The following is a 21,193-nucleotide window of genomic DNA, read 5'->3' on the forward strand; positions in this document are numbered from 1 at the left end:
TGGCCACTCTTCCGCCACTTCCCAGGGGGGAATACCACACTAACGAAAAATTAAAATTATTCAGACATGAAAGAACTGTTTTGGGCACTCTCAAAGAAATAGTGCGGTCCTGACCCAGATTCCCATGGAAGTAAGACACCTGTAAGGGAGGTGGCTGTCCCTCATGTTTTTTCTACACTAAGTCCCCAGAAATCTCATGAAAGGAACCTGACTCATTAGAACAAAACATGAACATTCAATTTACAGATCTCTACAGAGGGGGGTCAGCAAGAGAACTGTGAATAGAAAGACAAATACCCCCCAATCTCACACAGAAATAGGTGAGGAAACCTCTTCTACTGCTCCTCATGGTTGCTTTGAACAGATGAAAGAAGAAACAAGACACCTTTCAACAGAGCATGCAGTAGCTTTACCAGATCCTGACTCCACTCTGTTTGCGGATAAAGAGGAAAGGTACCATACTGGATTTGCTGTTGCTACAGAAGATCAGGTACGTCAAGCACCTTCACTTTCCTCACTCACATCTGCTCAAGACGCTGAATTGACAGCCTTCTCAGTGGCATACAAAATGCCTGAAGGAAGACATGCCAATATCTACACTGACTCAAGACATGCCCTGGGTGCAGCACATTATTTTGGATCAATCTGGAAGATAAGAAGCACCACTCAGCTGACTAAAAGCTGCCAACCAAGCCACAAGTGCACCAAGGGAAGTGGACGGAAGGGTGTCCGCTAAAGAAACTTCTATACTCACCATGTAGATCCTACCCACAGATTTCAAGCTTCTGAAAGAATGACAAGCAGCTGCTGACCCTGAAGAAATACAAAGCTGGAAAAACAGAAAGGGGCAACCCTTGAAGACGGGCTGTACTCCAACGCTCTTAAGCTCTGTTTACCCAAAAACATGTACTGGGCAGTGAGCCCATGGAACTTTATACCTATCCAAGACCCTCATGAACTCTTTGATCTCTAAAATACCCCTAAGCACCTAGCTAACTCTCAATATCCCTTTCAAGAATCCAGATGACAAAGAGCTACTGGGTCAAATATGCACTAGTTATCATAGACATTTTGTCAGGATGGCCAGAAGTCTAGCCGGTCATCAATGTGACATCCAAGACCATATACCCAGTAGTGCATTGTGAAAGTTGCAGAGATCACTCAGTGGATTCATTGTTCCAGATTCAAGACTCTCTCTGCAACATGAGAAGTGACATTTGTTGATTTTGACACACTTTTGACTCTAAAGAAAAAATGACTTGTTAAATAAAAAGATACCAGCAAGTAGGTGTTTGATGGCCATAATAATGCCTGACCACCTGCCATCGATGGAAAGCCGAGGACCCCAAAAGGAGACCTCGTGAAGTTAAAGAGATCCAAACGCCAAGCTCCCTCAGGATTATTTGCCCATCCTGAGTTTGTGGTGATATTAACATTGACTAAATGATCCGAGTCCACCTACGCTGATGTAGCGTGGGACAGGTTTAATACTACAATGCATAAGCAAATGCGCCCTAGCCAAGGTTATTATGTCCATACACATAATACATGACAAGGTACTCTTGACACACCACATTCATGCTTCAGAACATAAAGAGGAGCACCCCTCTAAAGGGAAAGTTTGATTGATATATATATATTGATGCCATAGGTGTGCCAAGGGGGGTACCAGATGATTTTGCAGTAAAAGGAAAGTTTGAGTCCATTTTCCCAACCGTCACTGCTAATAATAATAATAATATTTTGATTTGCATGTATTATATCTATTGCAACCAACAACGTTTACCTGTCACCATGACTACTTGTGCCTATATTCCAGATAACACAAGTCCATATGGTAATGTAAGCTTGTCTATTTATGATGTCCCTCTGAAGAACTAAGAAGACTTTGAGAACCGTTACTCCAGTCATTTTTGTGCCTTTGGGTTAACACGTCTTCTGATACTAACATAATAAAGTTTTATCTCTTAGAATCTAACATTTCATAGGGGGGACTGATGTGGAATTATTAAAAATTATTATTGTACTTGTAGTGAATTATTGTACTAACTCCATTTTAACCTTATATTGTGACAATCCTCCATTTTGTCCTCCTAACCTGACTTCTTCAAATCCTCCATTTTGTCCTCATGACTTAACTTGTTTATTTTAAAACTACCTTACGTGACTGAATTTCCCAACCCAATTAATACAGTAGACAAAGACCGTGTTTCCTACAAGGACAAGTACCAGGAGGTGCCGGCTACTCCTTAGGACTTGTAAGATAGTATAGTTTGAAGGCCACGAGAACACAGTAGTAATGAAATGTTCTATTCATAAGAGACCTTGCACCTGGACATGAGGCCTGATATCACTGACTGTGTAAAATGACGCTCAAGCCCCCCTTTCCACCGAGTAAACCTCATGCTGGGAAAGATGGCGCCTGAGCCTTCTGTCCACACCCTTGCCCAGAACAATACCACCTCCCGGTGGGAGGACACCTAGCTGGTCACTCAAACCCCTGAGCCAATTAATAATATTGGTGGGTGGACACGAAGTTAGTCACATAATGTTTAATCCAATCAATGATGTTTATTAGTCATTATCTGATATTCAATGATGATGTCATTTTGCTTTTAAAAAGATCTGCACAACTGTTTTCCAACCAGATTGTATTAAATTTTCTGAAGTGCTTTTAACCTGAACTCCATGTGTCAGTGTGAGCTTACTTCTGCGTATACGCAATTTAATCATCTCAGATTTGGACAGGAACAGATAGACATTTAAACATATTTGTTTATTTCTAAATTAATCTACAACACTTCTACCACCATGACCGCTTCAAATCAAAGTGGTTGGAGAACCATTTAACTAAAACAATAACAATATATATATATATATATATTATTGTATTTACTTAACCCCTTCAGGACGGAGTCAGGAGTACACGTTCTGATCAAAACGTAAACAAAAACTGGTATTTGCGCTATATGTCTGTTCAATCGTAATTCACCTCTTTCATATTAAATGCACCCACACTTATTATATATTATTTTGTTCAGGAGAAACAGGGCTTTCATTTCATATCAAATATTTATATATGAAACATAATTTATTATGAATAAAATAAAAAAACTGAGAAATTTGAATTTTTTTTTCAAAATTTGTAGTTCCGCCTCACATTTTAGCTGTAAATGTCATAATTCTGTTAGGTTTTACTGCAAAAAAATGCACATATTTTTAATCAGCGATGTCTCACGAGTAGAACAGTACCCCCCATTAACAGGTTTTATGGTGTTTTGGAAAGTTACAGGGTCAAATATAGAACGTTCCATTTTCAAATTGAAATTTGCCAGATTAGTAATGTTACATTTGAGACGGTGTGGTAGCCCAGGAATGAGAAGTACCCCCATAATGGCATACCATTTGAAAAAGTAGACAAGCCAAGGTATTGAAAGTGGGGTATGTTTAGTCTTTTTTAGTAGCCACTTAGTCACAAACACTGGCCAAAGTTAGCGTTCATATTTGTTTTTGTGTGAAGAAAGCAAAAAACTAATATTTGGCCAGTGTTTGTGACTAAGTGGCTACTAAGAAAGACTGGACATACCCCACTTGCAATACCTCGGGTTGTCTACTTTTACAAATTGTATGCCATCATGGGGGTAATTCTCATTCCCTGGCTACCATACCCTCTCAAAGGCAACATAACCAATCCGGCAAATTTCAATGTCAAAAAAATGAAATGCAAGCCTTATATGTGACTCTCTAACTTTCCAAAACACCATAAAACCTGTACATGGGGGGTACTGTTATTCTCGGGAGACTTCACTAGACACAAATATTAGTGTTTTAAAACAGTAAAACATATTACAACAATAATATAGTCCATAAAAGTGCAGTTCGTTTGTAAAATATTCAAAAAAGTAACTTTTACTTAAAATATCATCGTTGTAATACAATTTACCAGTTTGAAACACTAATATTTGAGTTCAGCTAAGTCTCCCAAGTAAAACAGTACAGGTTTTATGGTGTCTTGGAGAGTTACAGGGTCAAATATAGTACTTGCGAATTAAATTCTCGGCACTTTCTCCCTGTGTTGTCAGGCATGTCAATCAAATTTTAATTAATAAAATCACATTATTATGTTAAAAGATTATTTAAATATACACGTAGAATTTTAATATATATGCATTTATAGGTATTTAACTTCTACTTGTATACTAATGTAATCTTTTATGTAATTATATGTATGTATATATATATTTATTTGCGGTTATTTGTATTTTACATATAGATAGATAGATATAGAATGTCATTCTAAGTGTATTTTGTTACCAATATATATTTTATTTATTTTATTATTTTATTCATTTATTATTGTAATTATACGTGTGTGTGTATGTATGTATGTATGTATGTATATATATATATATATATATGTAACGGCCCCTAAGTGTATTTTAAAGCGGCACTGTCATGCCGAACTTACCTTTCCTCAATCTCTTCCTCTTCTCCCCCTCTCTCAGGATCTGTTCTTCATTTCTTCCTGTCTGCTATAGTTTTCTTTAAAATCAAGTAGGGACTCTTTGCCTTATGGAGGATTCCTCCGCTTGACCAGCTCTGACCAGCGGAGGAGCAAAGTGTGCTTCATTTCCGCTGGTCAGTGCAATTTTCCCATAATTCTTACCTTTCCTTCCTGTTCCCACGATGCTTCCTGTCATTTTAGCACAAACTGGCGAATTGCGTTCTAACTGAATGAGAACAGTATGTTCGTTTGATTTAGAACGCCATTCAGGACTTTGTTCGGATCGCAATTTCATTTGAATGAATGAAACTCCGATCCTATTCGTGCCGTGGCTGCATCTTGCAGCCGCTTGGTAGACCGCTCCCTAATTCCCACGGTATCAGGGAGCTATCTACTAAAAGGCTGAAAGACCTAAATTGGTCTTTCAGCCAAATTTACTAATACTAAGTAAAGATTACTTAGTATTAGTAAATGCTGCCCCTACTCGCTATACTGCGAGTACGGGCATGTCTAGTAAACAGTGAGCAGCCTGTTGCTGCTCACTGTAAAAAAAAAAACCTATTGGCCCCCACCCCTAAACGATAGGTGGGGGCCCTAAAGTAAAATAAGGGGGGAGACCTTTTGTCCCCCCCCCCCCCGGCCCCCACCCCTGAGCGGTGGGTGGGGGCCATAAATTACAATGGGGGGGAACCTACTGTCCTCCACCTCTCTGGCTCCCACCCCTGGGCGGCAGGTGGGGGCCATAATGATAAAGGGGGGGACCTACTGTCCTCCCACCCCTGGGCGGCGGATGGGCGCCATAACGGTAATGAAGGGGGGGGACCTACTGTCTCCCCCGGCCCCCGATAAGATAATAAGGGGGGGGACCTACTGTCCTCCCCCCAGGCCCCCACCCCTGTGCGGCGGGTGGGGTCCATAATGATAAAGGGGGGGGGGACCTACTGTCCTCCCCCCCATGGTCCCCACCCCTGGGAGGCAGGTGGGGGCCATAAGGGTAACGAGGGGGGGGCCTACTGTCTCCCCTCCCCCCCCCGGCCCCCACCCCTGGGCGGCGGGTGCGGTCCATAAAGATAATGAGGGGGGACCTACTGTCCTCCCCCTCTCCGGCCCCCACCCCTGGGCGGCGGGTGGTGGCCATAATGAAAATGAGGGGGGACACACACCTACTGTCCTCCCCCCCCCCCCCCCCCTGGCAGCGGGTGGGGGCCCTAAGTAAAATACCCCCCCTCCATCAAAGGTGACTAGGGGTCCCCCTAGTCATCCACCCAAATAAAAAAGCCCCTACCTACCCCCCTCACCCTAAAAAATAGTGAGGGGGGAATAAAATTACTACCCTGTAAAGTAAAATTAAACTTACCATTCGACGTCTTCTTTTTTCTAAAATCTTCATTTTTCAACCCCAAAAAAGGCCAAATAAAAATCCATTATACCTGTCGAACTTAAAATAAAATAAAAAAACCCGAGCGCAAAAAAAAACAGACGAAAAAGAAAAAACACGAGCGCAAAAAAAATAATCCATTTTCACCCATGGAGGGCTCCGCGCAGACTGAGCTCCGCAGGGCGGGGGAAGGCTTATAAAGCCTTGCCCCGCCCTGCAATTAGGCTAAGAACACTCTGATTGGTGGGTTTAAGCCAATCACAGTGCTCTGTGTCATTTTACACAGCGTGGGAAAATTCCAAAGAACTTTCCCACGCTATGTAAAATGACACAGAGCACTGTGATTGGATGGATTTCAAGCCATCCAATCACAGTGCTCTGTGTCATTTTACACAGCGTGGGAAAGTTCCAATACAGTAGTGCCAGTCTGTCGTGTAGCATGTCGTGCTTGTGGGCTGTGTTTCCCTGTATGTTTATTGTGTATCAAGAGGGGTGAAGTTTTGCTTTGACCTGGGTAGTTGCTTCGAGGTGGCGTGGTATGCGCGGTAAGGGTACTAGGATCAGTATAAGTACATCATCTCGTGCGTGTCATCATCTCGTCCCTTTAACCTTATGGTATGGTATGTGCGCTGCGTTATTACCCGTGTACGTCTGTTTGTTGTAGTATGTTCTAGATGTGGCTTGTGCGTATATTCGTGTCTATTTTGAGCCTTATTTTTACATCTATTGTTTCTTTCAAAGTTTATGGTATTTGTTTTACATGCACAGCGAAACCATTAGTTGGCATTATAACCCTAATGTTAACTATAACGCAAACCCTTACTGTAACCCTAACCAATATCCTAGCCCTAAACCACTAACACTCACTTAGCCTTACCCTAATTGTAATCCTAACCATCAAAGGGACACTGTAGTGTTAGGGATACAACCATATCTCTAATTAGACTCAGCTTCCACATTGCCGTGAAAATAGTATTTACTTACCTTTTTTATTTTTTTTCTGGGTGCGTTTAGTAGTCCTTAATTTTTAACCTTAGCATAGTGACTCCTTAGGGATAACCTGATGTCAGTAGAGGGATTCCCTTAATGTGCAGAGCTCTCTCTAAACACTACACAGTACCATTCTTTTTATTTTTTTTATGAATGGGGACCTACTGACTGTCTTAGAGCATCAGCTGACCACTCTAAGCCAATCAGCGGTGTCCCTGCAAGGTGTTACTCTGTGCTTCCTCTGACAGAATTGGTGCCACGGAGGTGGGGGGTAGGGTGATCCAACGCTACAAAGCAAACTTTGGGGTTAAACTGTTCTTCAATGGGTTAACCACTTTTGGTAAGAAAGCACCAGGGACATTCTAACACCGTAGCAACTTACTTGCAAAGCCTCAGTCAAGAAAAGGTTTTATTTTAACTTTAGAATCACAATTCATTTTGTGTATTTTTCTCCCTATTCAAATTTTTTATGTTCAGCTTTCTGCAGCATAATTCCAGCCCATCAGTACTCTGCATTTGTTTACAGAAAAATATCCTGTTTGGAAGTTGTGTATGCGAGATTGACAGGCTCTGTTGAAACAGCTGTGACCAAAGTATAGTGTTGCTCAGCCGGTGAGAAATGGATGTGAGAGGAGTTGCTGATTTGACACTACCTCACAGCCCATCACTGTCTTCTTATCTGTACAGTATATGAAAGCCATGCTAAGGTTGAAGGGGCAGCTAATAAGTACAATGACTGGCTGTGAGGTAAAGTCGTGCCAGCAACTCGGCTCATTGGCTGAGCTGAGCTGAGTACATCTTCAAAGTATGTCTAATAAGGATGTTTCTTTGTGAAAAGTGGAGGTGGGGCTAAAGGGGAACTTACTCTGCATAGCGGTTTTCCGTTTAGGACAACTAAAACGATTTTGAATGTGATTAAAACACAACAAACTGAATGTGAAGCCAAAACTTTTTAACTGCACTTTTTGGTCCCTGGAGTGTAATCTTAAATGACCTATTATATTTGGTCTCTGAAAGTTAGTGCTTAAAAAAGAAACCACATGAGATATTCCACAAGGTTCTTTTATTATGCAAGGATCTTCTTTAAATTCTATTTGAATTCTCTTTAAGAGATACAATTTTTATTGTCTCCTCTTTTCAGGAAATATTGTTGAATGGTGCCGACCTCAGGACATTGATCTGGAAGGAGTGGAGTTCAAATCTATGGCCAGCGGCTCCCATCGTGTGCAATCGGATTTCATGTGAGTGGTGTGAGGGACAGTCACAGGCGCTTGCTGTATTTAGGGCATTTTTTTTTGCACAGCAGAGAAATTATGTAATTGTGTTCGTCAGCCTCATAAAAAATTCACTGCGGTTTCCGTCAGTTTGCATGCAAAACCATGAAATATTAATTTTTATAAATGCAAATATTTGCCAGTTTAATTTTGTGTTCCAGAAAATTAACATCCATAACAGTGCATAATTCAAATCTATTCACCGTTTATAAGGTTCTCGGCTGTTGATGCCTTGGTCTCCTAAATTCTTTCATGTTTTGAACTAGTTTTTCTACATTTTTTTTAATTGCAAGTGTTTTGTAAATTAAATAATAAGTTATTGAATGTTTTAGAGCGTATATCCGTGTAAGAGATAGGGGAGGACCGAATGCTGTCTGCTCCAGCAGATAAACCTAAATTGTTTCTTTAAATGTCCCTCTGGCACTTAAATGTTTGAGCGGAAGTGTTAACTAGAAAACACATTTTATTAAATGATCAATTCAAGATATACAGAATTAACATCCATTGGTTTCCAGGGTGATTGCTCCAAGTTTAGAAATGTGCACCAGAATTCATGTTGCCAGTTGCCAGTTTCATATGTTGAAATACAATAAATGTAATAAAACCTTTTTACATGCAATTTTAAACAATTTACCAATTTTATTTGTTATGTGAAAATCTTTTAATCAAGTTACAGGTTCAAATAAAGAGCTTGCTCATTTTAGTTTTTACACTATTAAATTTTCCAGATTGGTTTGCTGGGCATATGTTGTATTTGAGACCGAATGGCAGCCCAGGAATGAAAATTAACCCAGTTATGGCATACCATTTGTAAAAGTAGACAACCCAGGGTATTCAAATAAGGGAATGTTCAGCCTTTTTTACTGGCCATTTAGTCACAAATCCTAGCCAAAGTTAGTGTTGTTTTTTACATTTTTCACAAAATAAACTGCCCTTTCACTAATGATATCAGCAGCATTATAACATTTACTGCTCTAAAACACATTTGTATTCATCAATGTCTCATGAGAACAACAGTACACCCCTTGTACAGGTTTTATGGTGTTTTGGAAAGTTACACGGTCAAATGTAAGGCTTGCAAATTAAATTCTCTGGGTGGGTTTTCAGGCAGGTCCCTCAATATATAATTAAATACATATTTTTATTTATGGTTCATGAAAGACCATACTTCCCATTACACATTTTTCGAATAGTGGCAGCAGCTCAGCTTTTTGTTAGTTATTTTTTTTTTTGGAATAAAGCAGGTAGGATAAACAAAGTAATAATATGACGCTTCTTTAAATAGATACTTCCGAAAAGGCACCTTCTTCGGCCTGGCATGTTTTGCAAATATGCCTGTTGAGAGTGAGGTGGAACGAGGAGCCCGTATGAAGTCTGTGGGAATCCTGTCACCGTCCTACACACTCCTGTACCGCTACATGCACTTCCTGGAAAATCAAGTCCGGTGAGTTGTATACGAAGGGTGATAAGGAGAAAATAATGGCCAGAATGTAAAAGGGTTTTCTGAAAATACAGGAAATGGCTCATACATTATCAAACTTGTGTGCCTTGTTTGTAAAGCTTTGTATCCATTCCCCCTTCCACCCCAAATAAAACATTAAGTTCAACTTGCCAAGAAATGTGTTTTTTGGAAACAGGTTTTGTCTCAAAGATATGTGCTTCATTTGTATAAGCAGAATGCAGTACAGCTGCACCTGGATCCTCTGTCAGAGGCCCTACCTACACTAGGTGTGTGTAAAAGGGGAATTATGACACCTTATGAGGCAGAGTGACATTATAGGGTTCTAGATAGTTGCTTAATATGGTTGTATCTTATATGAGAGGATTATAAGCCACATTTGTTGGCAAACGTTACATAGATTAGTTTAGGAAAAGGTGCATGTTACATATTCATAAACCACTTTATTGTGTAACTGATTTTGAATTTTCTGGTTGTCCATAGTGAAAATCAATAAAGATATATTGGTTTGCCATATTTATTGTGCTATCGGTGCATATTAACATTTATAAGTAAATTTACAAATTACTTTGCAGAACACAAAAAAGCACTGTTTCGTATTTGTTGTCAAATCACTTTTAAGCCCTAAATTACTCTGTGCAGATTGCAAGTTTGAGGCCCCACGTATCTCTTAGGATAAGGATGATAATTGGAGCCAAGGGCGGGCAAGCATCTTCATTATTATTATTATTATTATTGTCATTTATATAGCGCCAACAGATTCCGTAGCGCTTTACAGTATTATGAGAGGGGGGATTTAACTATAAATAGGTCAATTACAAGAAAACTTACAGGAATGATCGGTTGAAGAGGACCCTGCTCAAACGAGCTTACAGTCTAGAAGAGGTGGGGTGTAAAACACAATAGGACAGGACAGTTCATGGCATTCTGGCCACTGTCTAGGCTCTAGGCGACCTCCTACGGGTGCCTTTTGTTAGTTTGTGTTGTTTAGTATTGAATTGACCACCTATTATGTGTGATCAGTTAGAGGCAAAGTGAGATATGATATTCTATTTCCCGGTTTACTGTGGAATGTATGTATGTTTCCTTCTACTGTAGAAGGAATTTATTAAAGAAGGAAGACCTTCATATCTTTTTATATAAAAATGGTATGTAGGCTGTTATGTTTATTTTAAAGTTGTGTTTTTTATGACTAGTGCAGTGATCAGGAAGGAGACGATTAAAATTGTTCATTTAATGCCTGGAACAGATTGTGTTCCATGGAAGATTGTGTCAGCAACTATTGCAATTATTTGATGATCAATGTATTGTAATGAGTGAGACTATATGAAAGGAATATTGTTTTTAATTTTACTTCATAACAAGTAATTTAAGCAGCCATTTTTGCTATCCCTCTACTGTTTCATAAAGTGGTAGTATCCTCTATGCATCCCTCGTGTGCTGATATTGCTCTCACAAAACAGCATTTTTTGGTGGTGTTTAGTGTTTTAAAGCTTTTGGATATGACCTGTAGTTATGTGCTTTATAATGTGCGCACTGTATGAAGTTATACATTTAATCCAAAAGGGCACGTCCGCGTCTATCACAGGAGGAGACTTCTGTAAAAGGCAAAATAAAGTATAACCCCTAAAGGTGCCCCCTGTCCCCCTCCAATGCTGATAGATAATCCATTATCGTCAAAAATGACTATTTGTGCATGTAGCCCTCTTCATTGTTCAACTCTGGAAATCCTAATCGTGGACAGCCCAGCCCAGGGCAAATTGTATCTGCAATATATAATTTGCAGGTCTACACCATCTGGAGATCTACTGTTTTCCTGTCTAGCCAGCTCTGGAATTCGAAGTTGATGTATATGCAGCAGTGTGCTATGGCTGAGTTCAGGTTCTACAATTCAGAATGAAATATTTTAATTCTAAGAATTTATGGTACACATATAGTGGATCTGTATTGTACATTTGGACTTTACTGTGAACATATTATTCCCCATGACACCTTTCTCTTGTCATGCAGACATCAGCTTGAGATCCCAGGACACTATACTCCCCTGGAGGCCTTCTATGAAGACAAGAAGGGGGTCCTGCCAGTGGGTGTCAGTGCCCAAAACTGCCAACCTACCATACACTGGCTGCCTTCTCTACACCGACATCTGTATCCAGAAATGAAGGTAATGGCACCTGCAGAGAATTGATGTAATTCTATATTAAACTGCTCTTCAATCCTTATGTTCAGTACACAATATGCATTAAGCAGGTTTCTCTCATTTACCGTGATTTAGATAACACACCCAGCTGGCTGCATGTCACAGTTCATTAAGTTCTTTGGGGAGCAGATATTTGTGCTGTGGAAGTTTGCACTGCTGCGAAAACGTATCTTGATATTCTCACCTCCACCTGTTGGCGTGGTCTGCTACAGAGGTAAATGGGGAAATTGGCTTAAAGTTTGGGGATTTGTTTTACTAAATGGCTACAGCAAACAATAGTTGTATAGAACAATCATGTTTTTTTTTTTTTATTCTCATGCATACACTTTCTACAGAGCAGTACATTGGATAACAATACAAGAACTTGCACGCATCAACATACAAGGAATCTGCTCAAATTTGCAACCTTATTTCACTTTGTCACCAATTTATATGCAGGGTTATTAACTACAGAGGGACTTGTTGGGAATTCCAAATAAATAAAATTCTCCATGACACACTAGAAAGTATTTCCCAAAATTAGAAATTCATGAACGAATGCCCTACATTTCTCATTTTAGTAAATAAGCCTGATATGAAGTTTAGTTTGTGTTTAATTTTGTGGTTTTGCAGTAAAGTTCTTGGATATGTTGTTTAATCACTTGTAAAAAGACATTTAAAAGAGAGTAATCTCTACAAATATTCAAATATTCATAAATAATTTAGGAGAATGCAGAAATCAAATGACCAAATACTATTTTTCTTTTTTTCTTTTTTTGCTCACTGTCAATTTCCAATGTCTTTATTTTATTCACCTGGTCATTAGTTTTAATTTTTCTAACCCTTTTTGCCTATTTTTGCTAGAAAGTCAGTTATGATTGGTCGATTTGTTTAGTCAATTATTATTTTTTTTTTAAACCATGTAAGCTAAACGATTTCTTTGGGCAGTAAACGCCACATTTTACTTGCCTTCCTTGGTTTTAAAAATAATTTTGAGTGCAGCGGATAGGCTATTGTAAAGTAATTACATTCAGAACTCTTGTTTTTCTTATTTAAAAATGCAATATCGCCTTACCTCCCAAAAACCCATAAGCAGACATTTTTGATTACATATTGCGTCATAAGTATGTAATGGTTTTCCTCTGTTCACCAATTAACTCTTAATTATCTTCCCACTTAGTTTGGTTTTTATTTTCCATTCATTTGGGTTTTCTGCATATTTAATTGGTTGCTTATAATTCCCTCTCTTCATCTTTATTTTGGTTTAATTGCCGGATGGCTCATTGAATGCCCCTTGCTGTCGCAGTATATTGTTGCTGCTGCCTGGCTAACGTCACACTGCCTGGCATTGGGATGACTGCCCCTGAATCCAAGCCATTCTTCTATGTAAACGTGGCTGACATAGACACCCTGGACGATGAAATTTCTTACGTGGCCTGTGAGTATACAATTAAGCAAATTACAAAGTGTGGAAGTACTAGTAAATTTCTAAATAAATAAAATTCTATCCCCCCAAAATTATATTAATTGAATATTTATTTACAGTGTGTGCATATAATGAATGGTGTGTGTGGATAAAGAATGCAGTGTGTGTATATATATATATATATATATATATATATAATGCAGCGTTTGTATGAATGCGGTGTGTGTGTGTGTGTGTATATAAAATGCGGTGTGTGTGTGTATATGAATGCGGCGTGTGTGTATGGCGTGTGTGTGTGTGTATGTGGCGTGTGTGTGCGTGTATGTGGCGTGTGTGTGCGTGTGTGTGCGTGTATGTGGCGTGTGTGTGTGAATGCGGCGTGTGTGTGTGTGTGTGTATGTGTGATGCAGAGTCTTGGTGGGGGGGTGGGCATTTTTATTTTTTTTTATTATTATTTTAATATTAATTTTTTTATATTAATATATATTTTTTTATTATTGTTATTTTTTTTTAGATTTTATTTTTATTTTATTATTATTAAAATTTGTATTTATTTTTATTCGTCCCCCCTCCCTGCTTGATACATGGCCAGGGAGGGGGGCTCTCATTCCCTGGTGGTCCAGTGGATGGGCTGTGTAGGAGAGGGGCTAGCTTCGATCTGTAAGTTACCTTTCCTGCAGCTCCCTTTTCTCTCCTCCGGTCCGTTCAGCTCCACTGCAAGTCTCGCGGTATGAGTGCCGCGCGGAGCCTTGCCACGGTAACCCGTGGCAACGCTCTGACCCCGCGGCTCTTGCGAGACTTGCAGTGGAGCTGACAGGGGAGCTGACCGGAACGGAGGAGAGAGAAGGGAGCTGACAGGAGCTGCAGGAAAGGTAAGTAAAAGCTTCCTGCCAGCCCCCAACAGGACCGCCGAGCTTGTAATGAGCCCGGCGGTCCTGGTCTGTATTATGGCAATGTAAGTTGCCATAATACAGACACTCATTCAAGTATAAGACGAGTGGGGGGTTTTCAGCACAAAAAATGTGCTGAAAAACTCGTCTTATACTCGAGTATATACGGTATACCATATCAATGCTATACCAAATTTAATCAAACATTAGTTGTGGAAGTAGGACATTTCTCCCAAATGAGGAGGCACAGGAGCCTGAAACGTGTCGGCGATAGTGCCTCACAAAAGTGTTGAAAGATGACCAGGCTACAGCCCTACAAACGTCTTCTGTAGAAGTATCTGCCAAAGAGGCTGAGGCAGCCCTATGTCGAGAGAGCTTTAACACCTTCCGGCACTGTTTTGTCAGTGACCCTGAATCGCAGAAGTAAACTGCTTGGGCTGTATCTGGGTTCTTCCTTGGGGGGAGAGACTGAACTCACTAGGGATGCCCTAATGAAAAACTAATGGCAGGTAAACTTTAAAATAAAACTGATGTGCTGCCTAACAGCTGGAGGCAGGAAAAAAGACTGCTTATTCTGGGGAGGTGGATTCCTTATATACCATCATTTGAAATTTAGATTCCTGTCCAATCAGCTGAGAGGGAGGAGCTAACCCACAGGTGATGCTGATATGGATTGGCCAGTAAACAGGGCCTTGCAATGAGTCTCTGTGACAGGGATCGTTGCAAGACCAAGGCAATTGGCCTGGACTCACTAATTTGCATGCATATGAAACCAAAAAGGCTGCATCAAACTGACCATGCGTGCATTATTTGGGTGCTGCTGGTGACAAATATAGTGCTCCCATATTTATTCTACAAATATTATATGCCATAAATTTGTCTTCATTTTTTCTTTTCTTTTCTTTTTTTTTTTTTTTTGAGGGTTGGTTGCAGTTGTCCACATCTACATGTTGTTTTCTTTTTCCAGGTACAACGGAGAAGATATTTGAACACAAACAAGATCTGTATGATGTATATGTAGACAACCAAAATGTGAAGACTCATTTGGAGCACCTGCAGCCCCTTCTGAAAGTTAACAGTGCAGACAAAGAAAAGTACCGGCGGTTAAATGACCAAAGGTGACAGTACACATCTTTGTAATTGCGAAGTCAGCTGCAGTATTCTTGCATTTAAATAGCATTACTTAAGTAACCGCAATGTTTAAAAATGGCACTGTAAGAGGTAAAAAGTCAGGACAGGTAAATAAACTCTGCTATGATGGAAAGTATTAAACAAAACGAAAAAACACGATCTGAAATATTAGCATACATGGAGAAATATTATCTTCGTATCAAACACTACGAGTGAATTAGAACAGTCGAATGCAATTCTAACATTCGTTCTTCAAACTTCCTTTGCTTGTAAGGGAAGGGGCAAGGGTTGCCATTTTTCAATGTTTCAGCCAAAATGCAGAGGGAAAGGACAGATCCCTGGTAAATAAATTTGTGTAAAAGAATTAAGCAGAGAAAAAAGGCAAGTGTATTGCCTTTCATTAATCTTATTTGCCTAAAATATATATATATATATGTTTTTATTGTTGATATATAAAGCACACAATTGTTCTTCCCTGTTTGAAATATATTCTTTGTTTGCTTTTATGTTGAAAAGTCTATTTTTTCATATCAGAAAACCCTTTGTCTTCTGTCCTGCTAATAAGAGTGAATTGGTCCAGGCAATGTGGTGGCATACCTAGAATTCCTAGGAATATCTTGGTTGGTTGTTTGACCTTTTATAATTGGCATCATTTTTAACCACTCTCTCTTTGATTATCACTTCTCTGTCTTCTGTACAGAAAACAATGGTTTAGACAAAATAGCAGAACTGGACAAGGCAACCTTGAGAACTACCTTTTCTGAAGATACTTAGTGCTTTTGTCTGCAATAGCTGTACTGCTGGAGGTTGCCTGCCTGTGCTGTTTTGTCATACCACCTGTGTCTTTGGCAGTCATGCTACCAAGCATAGAGGAAAGAAGGAACAACAGAATTGTGGACTGTAGTGGTGGTTTTGGTAACTTGGGTTTCTAATATGTTCTTCTGGTCCCTGTGCAGGCAGCTGCTCATGTACACACAAGAAGTGGATGGCGATTGTGGTTCCTGTGAGGAGGACCTTTTCATCCTGTGAGTGTCAAATGCCACTTTTCTTAAATCCCTTTGTTTTAAACACAATTTATGTACCCCTATCAGAGATTGTTAAACCTATGACATTTTGAAAGATGTTTATTTACATCTTTTCTTTTCTTTTTTTTTTATATATAAACAAAAGTTGACATTTCCCCTGTAAATATCAACCCTTTCCCAAATGTGAATAACTGTTTTCTTTCTGATTCCTAGCTTTTTCATGGAACAGAACAACAGAATTTTCCAAATATTGCTAGAGGTGGCTTCCAGCCAAGACAAGACTCTGACAGCTGAGCATGCTCGCAGCATGGGCCTCGATCCACAAGGCGACAGAAGCTTCCTACTGGACTTGTTGGAAGTGTATGGCTTTGATGTCATGCTGGTCATTGACAACCCCTGCTGCCCGTGACTCTCACCCTGGGACCTCTGAAGTTTTCTTTTCTCTTGTAATTCACCTGTGGATATGACCCCTACTTGCAGCTACCTTACTTTACTGGTTGAGCTACTTGTGGGAAGCCCTGAACTTGCCTTGATATCTGTCTCTCATAAGACGTGCAATAATATCATACCTTTAAAATTACAGGGAAAAAACAAATTCAACTGTTAATGTACTTTGTCAAGAGTTTATCATATTGATCAGGGCCGTAATCTGATCTTGCTCTCTGTATTTTTTTAATTTAATTTAATTTTGAAAAACTCCGTTAAAGCTCAGCAGTGGAAAACTTAAATATTTTTCCTTGCCGGCTAGGACCTTCTCGATCCACTATTGACGGTTTTCATGGAACCATTTGAAAATCAAAACTTGAAACTTATCAATCTTTCATCTCTAAAATAACGTGTCCCTGGAAAAACAAAACGCATCGATTTCCTGTGAAAATTAAGCTTGTTTTGGTCTCTGTATTCAAACTGGTCAACAGCAGGAAACTCTATTACACCAATGCTATGCATACATTAGAGGGTGTGCAGTGGGAAATTGGCTACTCACTATTACCTGAATTATATGATCATCAGAGCATTTGAGTCCATAAGGTGTTCACCTGAAAATATACTGTGTTTTATTTGGCTCAGATGTCCGGTTCCAATTGTAAAGCATTTTTTAAAAATCTATTTTTTTTTCTCTCCCCTCCCCCCCTCCGCATAAATAGAAGGCATTCCAGTCTGCGTGCACTCCTACTGTGTAATGTAAATTTGAACTCTTTATTTTAAATATCAGAGGCAAGATGATTGTCTGCTGTTATCCTCATTTTTCTGTGATGTTAGTGGCTTAATGTTTTCTTCCCTTAAGTAATGTGGTAACCTGGACCAACTGAATACACCAAGACTATTAAAGAACTTTTTATGTTTTCAGTGGCTCAGAATAGGAATGGAAGTGACAAAAACCCTCTGGATTTTCCTGCTTGTCTTTATTTGTTTACGTGTGTAACTTCTGAAGAGACATTTGGAATATAGATCTGATATGAAGGGTAGAGTTAACTTAATGGGATGTTTAAACCATGATAATATGGTACTAAAAATCCTTTTCTTTTTATTTATCTTGTTAAAGAGGACCTGTGACCTAAAACACACTTGCCACACATCTAATTTTTATATTTTCACCTAATTGGTCTCTATTAATTAACTGTAATTAACCACTTGAAATCACCTCTGGCTTCTCAAATTTTTTAATTTTTTTTTTTTTTTTGGATGTTGCCATATAAGATTTGTATCCACAAATTTTAAATCCTCAGACAGCACGTGATGTGAGCAACCATTCCAAACCCGATTTTCAAAGGACCACTCCACACTGAAAATCATAAAATAAAAAAGAAACACTATTTAATAGATAATTAGCATATATATACCCTTAATTAATACATGCAGGCATTTTTCATGATGACCAAGGATGTGTGCATGGTGATGTTTACACCCTGGCTAGCATTGTGCATGGGAGTTATCCGACACCACAATTAATTTCAGGGGAGTATCTGGCACCACTTCTGTTAGCTCCACTCCGCAAATGAAAAGAGCATCCTCACCAGCTGTTTGTTAGACAGACAGAAAGACATCTCAAAATCTACTTGTAAAAGTGCTGATTTCTCAACGAAATCTGCACTTTTATAAACTGGCATTTAAGACATATACATAAGCTGAAGTGCTTTGTGTGTGTGGGGAGTGGTCCTTTAAGCAAATAAGCTGATTTTCTCCCAGCATTCCATAGTGCAGAGACGTGGATATGTGGGGACTTTGTACATAAATGATGTACCAACAGCAGCTGCTGGGAGAAGTAGGAAGGAAAATTTGATGCTCAGATGAGAACATTCATGTGAGACATCATAGCAATAAAAGTAACTCTAACTCACACTGTTTGTTTCTGTATGTCTATAAAACCACTCCCTAATAAGGCAACTTAATCCTGTAACATACAATAAAATGTCAGTGCACAGGGCTTGCTTGATTTTATGAATTGGGTATCATGGGAAAGTTAATTTGCTTGAAATTATGTGCCTGTGATATCAGAATACAGTGAGATAAGACTTAAATTATGTATATGTGATCGCTACTTTTATATTAATGCATTCAAAAATACTATGAAATGTGACCTTTATCTTTGAATCTCTGCTTGCAATTGATAGCATTGGATCATCGTCTGGCCTTTAATGACTAATCTGTTTGCGACTGTCTTTTACAGGCTCTTTATTTTCTTTGCATTTTCTATTGAGCCAATTGCTACCTAGTTGACATGTGCTGTGGTGACTCACACAGATGCACACAATTTAGTGTGACATGCGTGTACTTGTGACTTGAGAGGTTGGCTGATGTCCGTAAAAGGGGTAGAGTCTCCATAATTAAAACTGGGACCTCTGTGACTCTCTAGATGTTTGGAGGGACTGGAGTGAAAGCAGTTGTCTACGAACACACTACTGACATGCAAATGTGACATGGTGGCACTTTGTAACCACTATGGCCAGCATAATGTATGCTCTATAAATGTGTAGATGAAGTGTAACTTCTGGTTAAATAAAAATATAGCTATAGCCTTGGTCACTGTAGCAGAAACCTTTGAGATACGGCAGCTGCGCACGCTCTGCATTGTGCGAATGTGCAGCCCAGATCAGAAAGCTAAAGTAAGCATAGCATTTAATCTATACATTTGCTGGGGATTTTGTATAGATGAAATGCATTTAACTTGTAAGGGGAATGCGGTCATCTGCACGTTATGGTGTACATAGATCTTCTTTAGCATCATTATCTTCATGCTTAAACTTGCCCCATTGTGTAATAATGTTAGAAAATTAAAAATAGCCGTTCTAATTCTGCGTTCCCAGATGCATGGTTAATCTTTGCAATTTTAACTCGTTTTGTTTGTTTTGTCCTATTTTGTAGTATCATTTGTAAAATCAAAATGTCCATTTTATCTAGAAATTGTAGTTTGCACAGGAAAGGGGGAAAGACTAAGAGTTCTACTTTTGCCTTCCCATTGCTTTAGTGAACTAACAGTTGGTGAACCTACATGACTGCTTGAACACAGGTGGTTTAACACCTTAAGGACCAAACTTCTGGAATAAAAGGGAATCATGACATGTCACACATGTCATGTGTCCTTAAGGGGTTAAATGAAAGCATGTCACATGCATTTTGATCTCAATTAGTGAAGCTGTTACATTTTGTGCAATTGAAAGGACAATCCAACATTACACAGATTTTTTTTTTTTCTAATTTGGTGTTTTTACAGCTTAGATTTAGGACCCCCCCAAACACTTCAGGTGAACGAGGAGGGGAATCCTCCCAGCTGTCTGACAGCCAGGAGTTGTTACCAAGGGGGAGATATTAAAAGTACAGATTACAAGAGAATCTAAGACAAAGAGCACAGCCAGATAACTCTGAAAAGACTTCAGCAAGATTTAGAGAACGAGAGTGTTCTTTCAAATACATTTGGTCTAGTTAAAGTCTGATATTTATTTATTTTTTTGTATTTTTATTTTTTAAACATCGTAGAGCTATAGTTCAGTGGCATGTGGGGGGAAAATTGTAATAATTCTTTAAAAAAATAAAACGGGTAAGGTGAACCAAAACTGAAAATAATAATTGCGGCAGTAATCCGGATAGACTATTATTCAATGCTCTTAATTGCATTGTGCTATATAGAGATATATGTAGTAGGTGGTATAGTGTATTGAATCAAGAACATGAGTGCAAGGCTTAATCCCTTTGGCTACGAGTGATAAGTTGATAGGACTTAACTCAGGACAGACAGGCCCCATTTTAGAAGTCAGACTGATAACAAATGACTTAAGTTGGGGAGCTGATAGTGGTTATGGTGCATTCCTTTTATTTATTTATTTTTTGTCCTTTTCATCTTGTTCTTACATGACAACACTTGAATTAGCAGTGTGATTATTGTAAAAAAAATTACATTTTACCTTAATGGGACACTGTATGCACCCAGACCACATTAGCTAAGTGAAGTTGCCTGGGACTGTGTTCCTATTGCACTTAGGGATCGACCGATGTTGATTTTTTTTAGAGCCGATACGATAATCTGTGAACTTTCAGGCCAATAGCTGATAGCTTACCGATATTCTGTACATTTACCATATTTTTTTTTTTTTTGCAAATCTTTTTTTTTATTTTTTTATAAGTGGTAAATGAACAAAATTAGTGGCTCCCCCGCATATCCCTTAATGTTCCTCTCCCTTCTCTTTTAGTGGTTCCCCCCCCTACCCCAGTGTTCCTTTTCCCTTCCCTCCCCTTGTACCTTAGTGTCTTCCATTAATGTTCACTCTCCCCCCTAGTGATCTTTCCCCCCTTCCCTATCCCATAGTGTTCTTCACCCCCCTTCTCTGTCCCATAGTGTTCGTTCCCTCACCCCTACCCTGCCCCATAGTGTTCATTACCACCCCCATTACTTAGTAATTCAGTCTCCTGTACCTGGCTGGACTGACAGGAAGTGCTCTCTC

At 39.2% G+C, this 21,193-nt stretch overlaps 1 protein-coding gene across 1 annotated transcript in view; it reads left to right on the top strand.

Moving 5' to 3' along the window:
• DENND11 (DENN domain containing 11) overlaps positions 1-19,767 on the top strand; it is a 36,282-nt gene extending 16,515 nt beyond the window's left edge. The window contains exons 2-9 of the mRNA XM_063447585.1: positions 8,014-8,113; positions 9,432-9,590; positions 11,616-11,769; positions 11,881-12,019; positions 13,091-13,222; positions 15,068-15,218; positions 16,188-16,256; positions 16,470-19,767. Of these exons, the coding sequence (XP_063303655.1) occupies positions 8,014-8,113; positions 9,432-9,590; positions 11,616-11,769; positions 11,881-12,019; positions 13,091-13,222; positions 15,068-15,218; positions 16,188-16,256; positions 16,470-16,665 (1,100 nt within the window). The 3' untranslated portion in view covers positions 16,666-19,767. The remainder of the gene's footprint in view (positions 1-8,013; positions 8,114-9,431; positions 9,591-11,615; positions 11,770-11,880; positions 12,020-13,090; positions 13,223-15,067; positions 15,219-16,187; positions 16,257-16,469) is intronic.
• The last annotated feature ends 1,426 nt before the right edge of the window (positions 19,768-21,193 follow it).

This window comes from Pelobates fuscus, chromosome 3 (genome assembly GCF_036172605.1).
Source record: "Pelobates fuscus isolate aPelFus1 chromosome 3, aPelFus1.pri, whole genome shotgun sequence".
Lineage (NCBI taxonomy): Eukaryota > Metazoa > Chordata > Amphibia > Anura > Pelobatidae > Pelobates > Pelobates fuscus.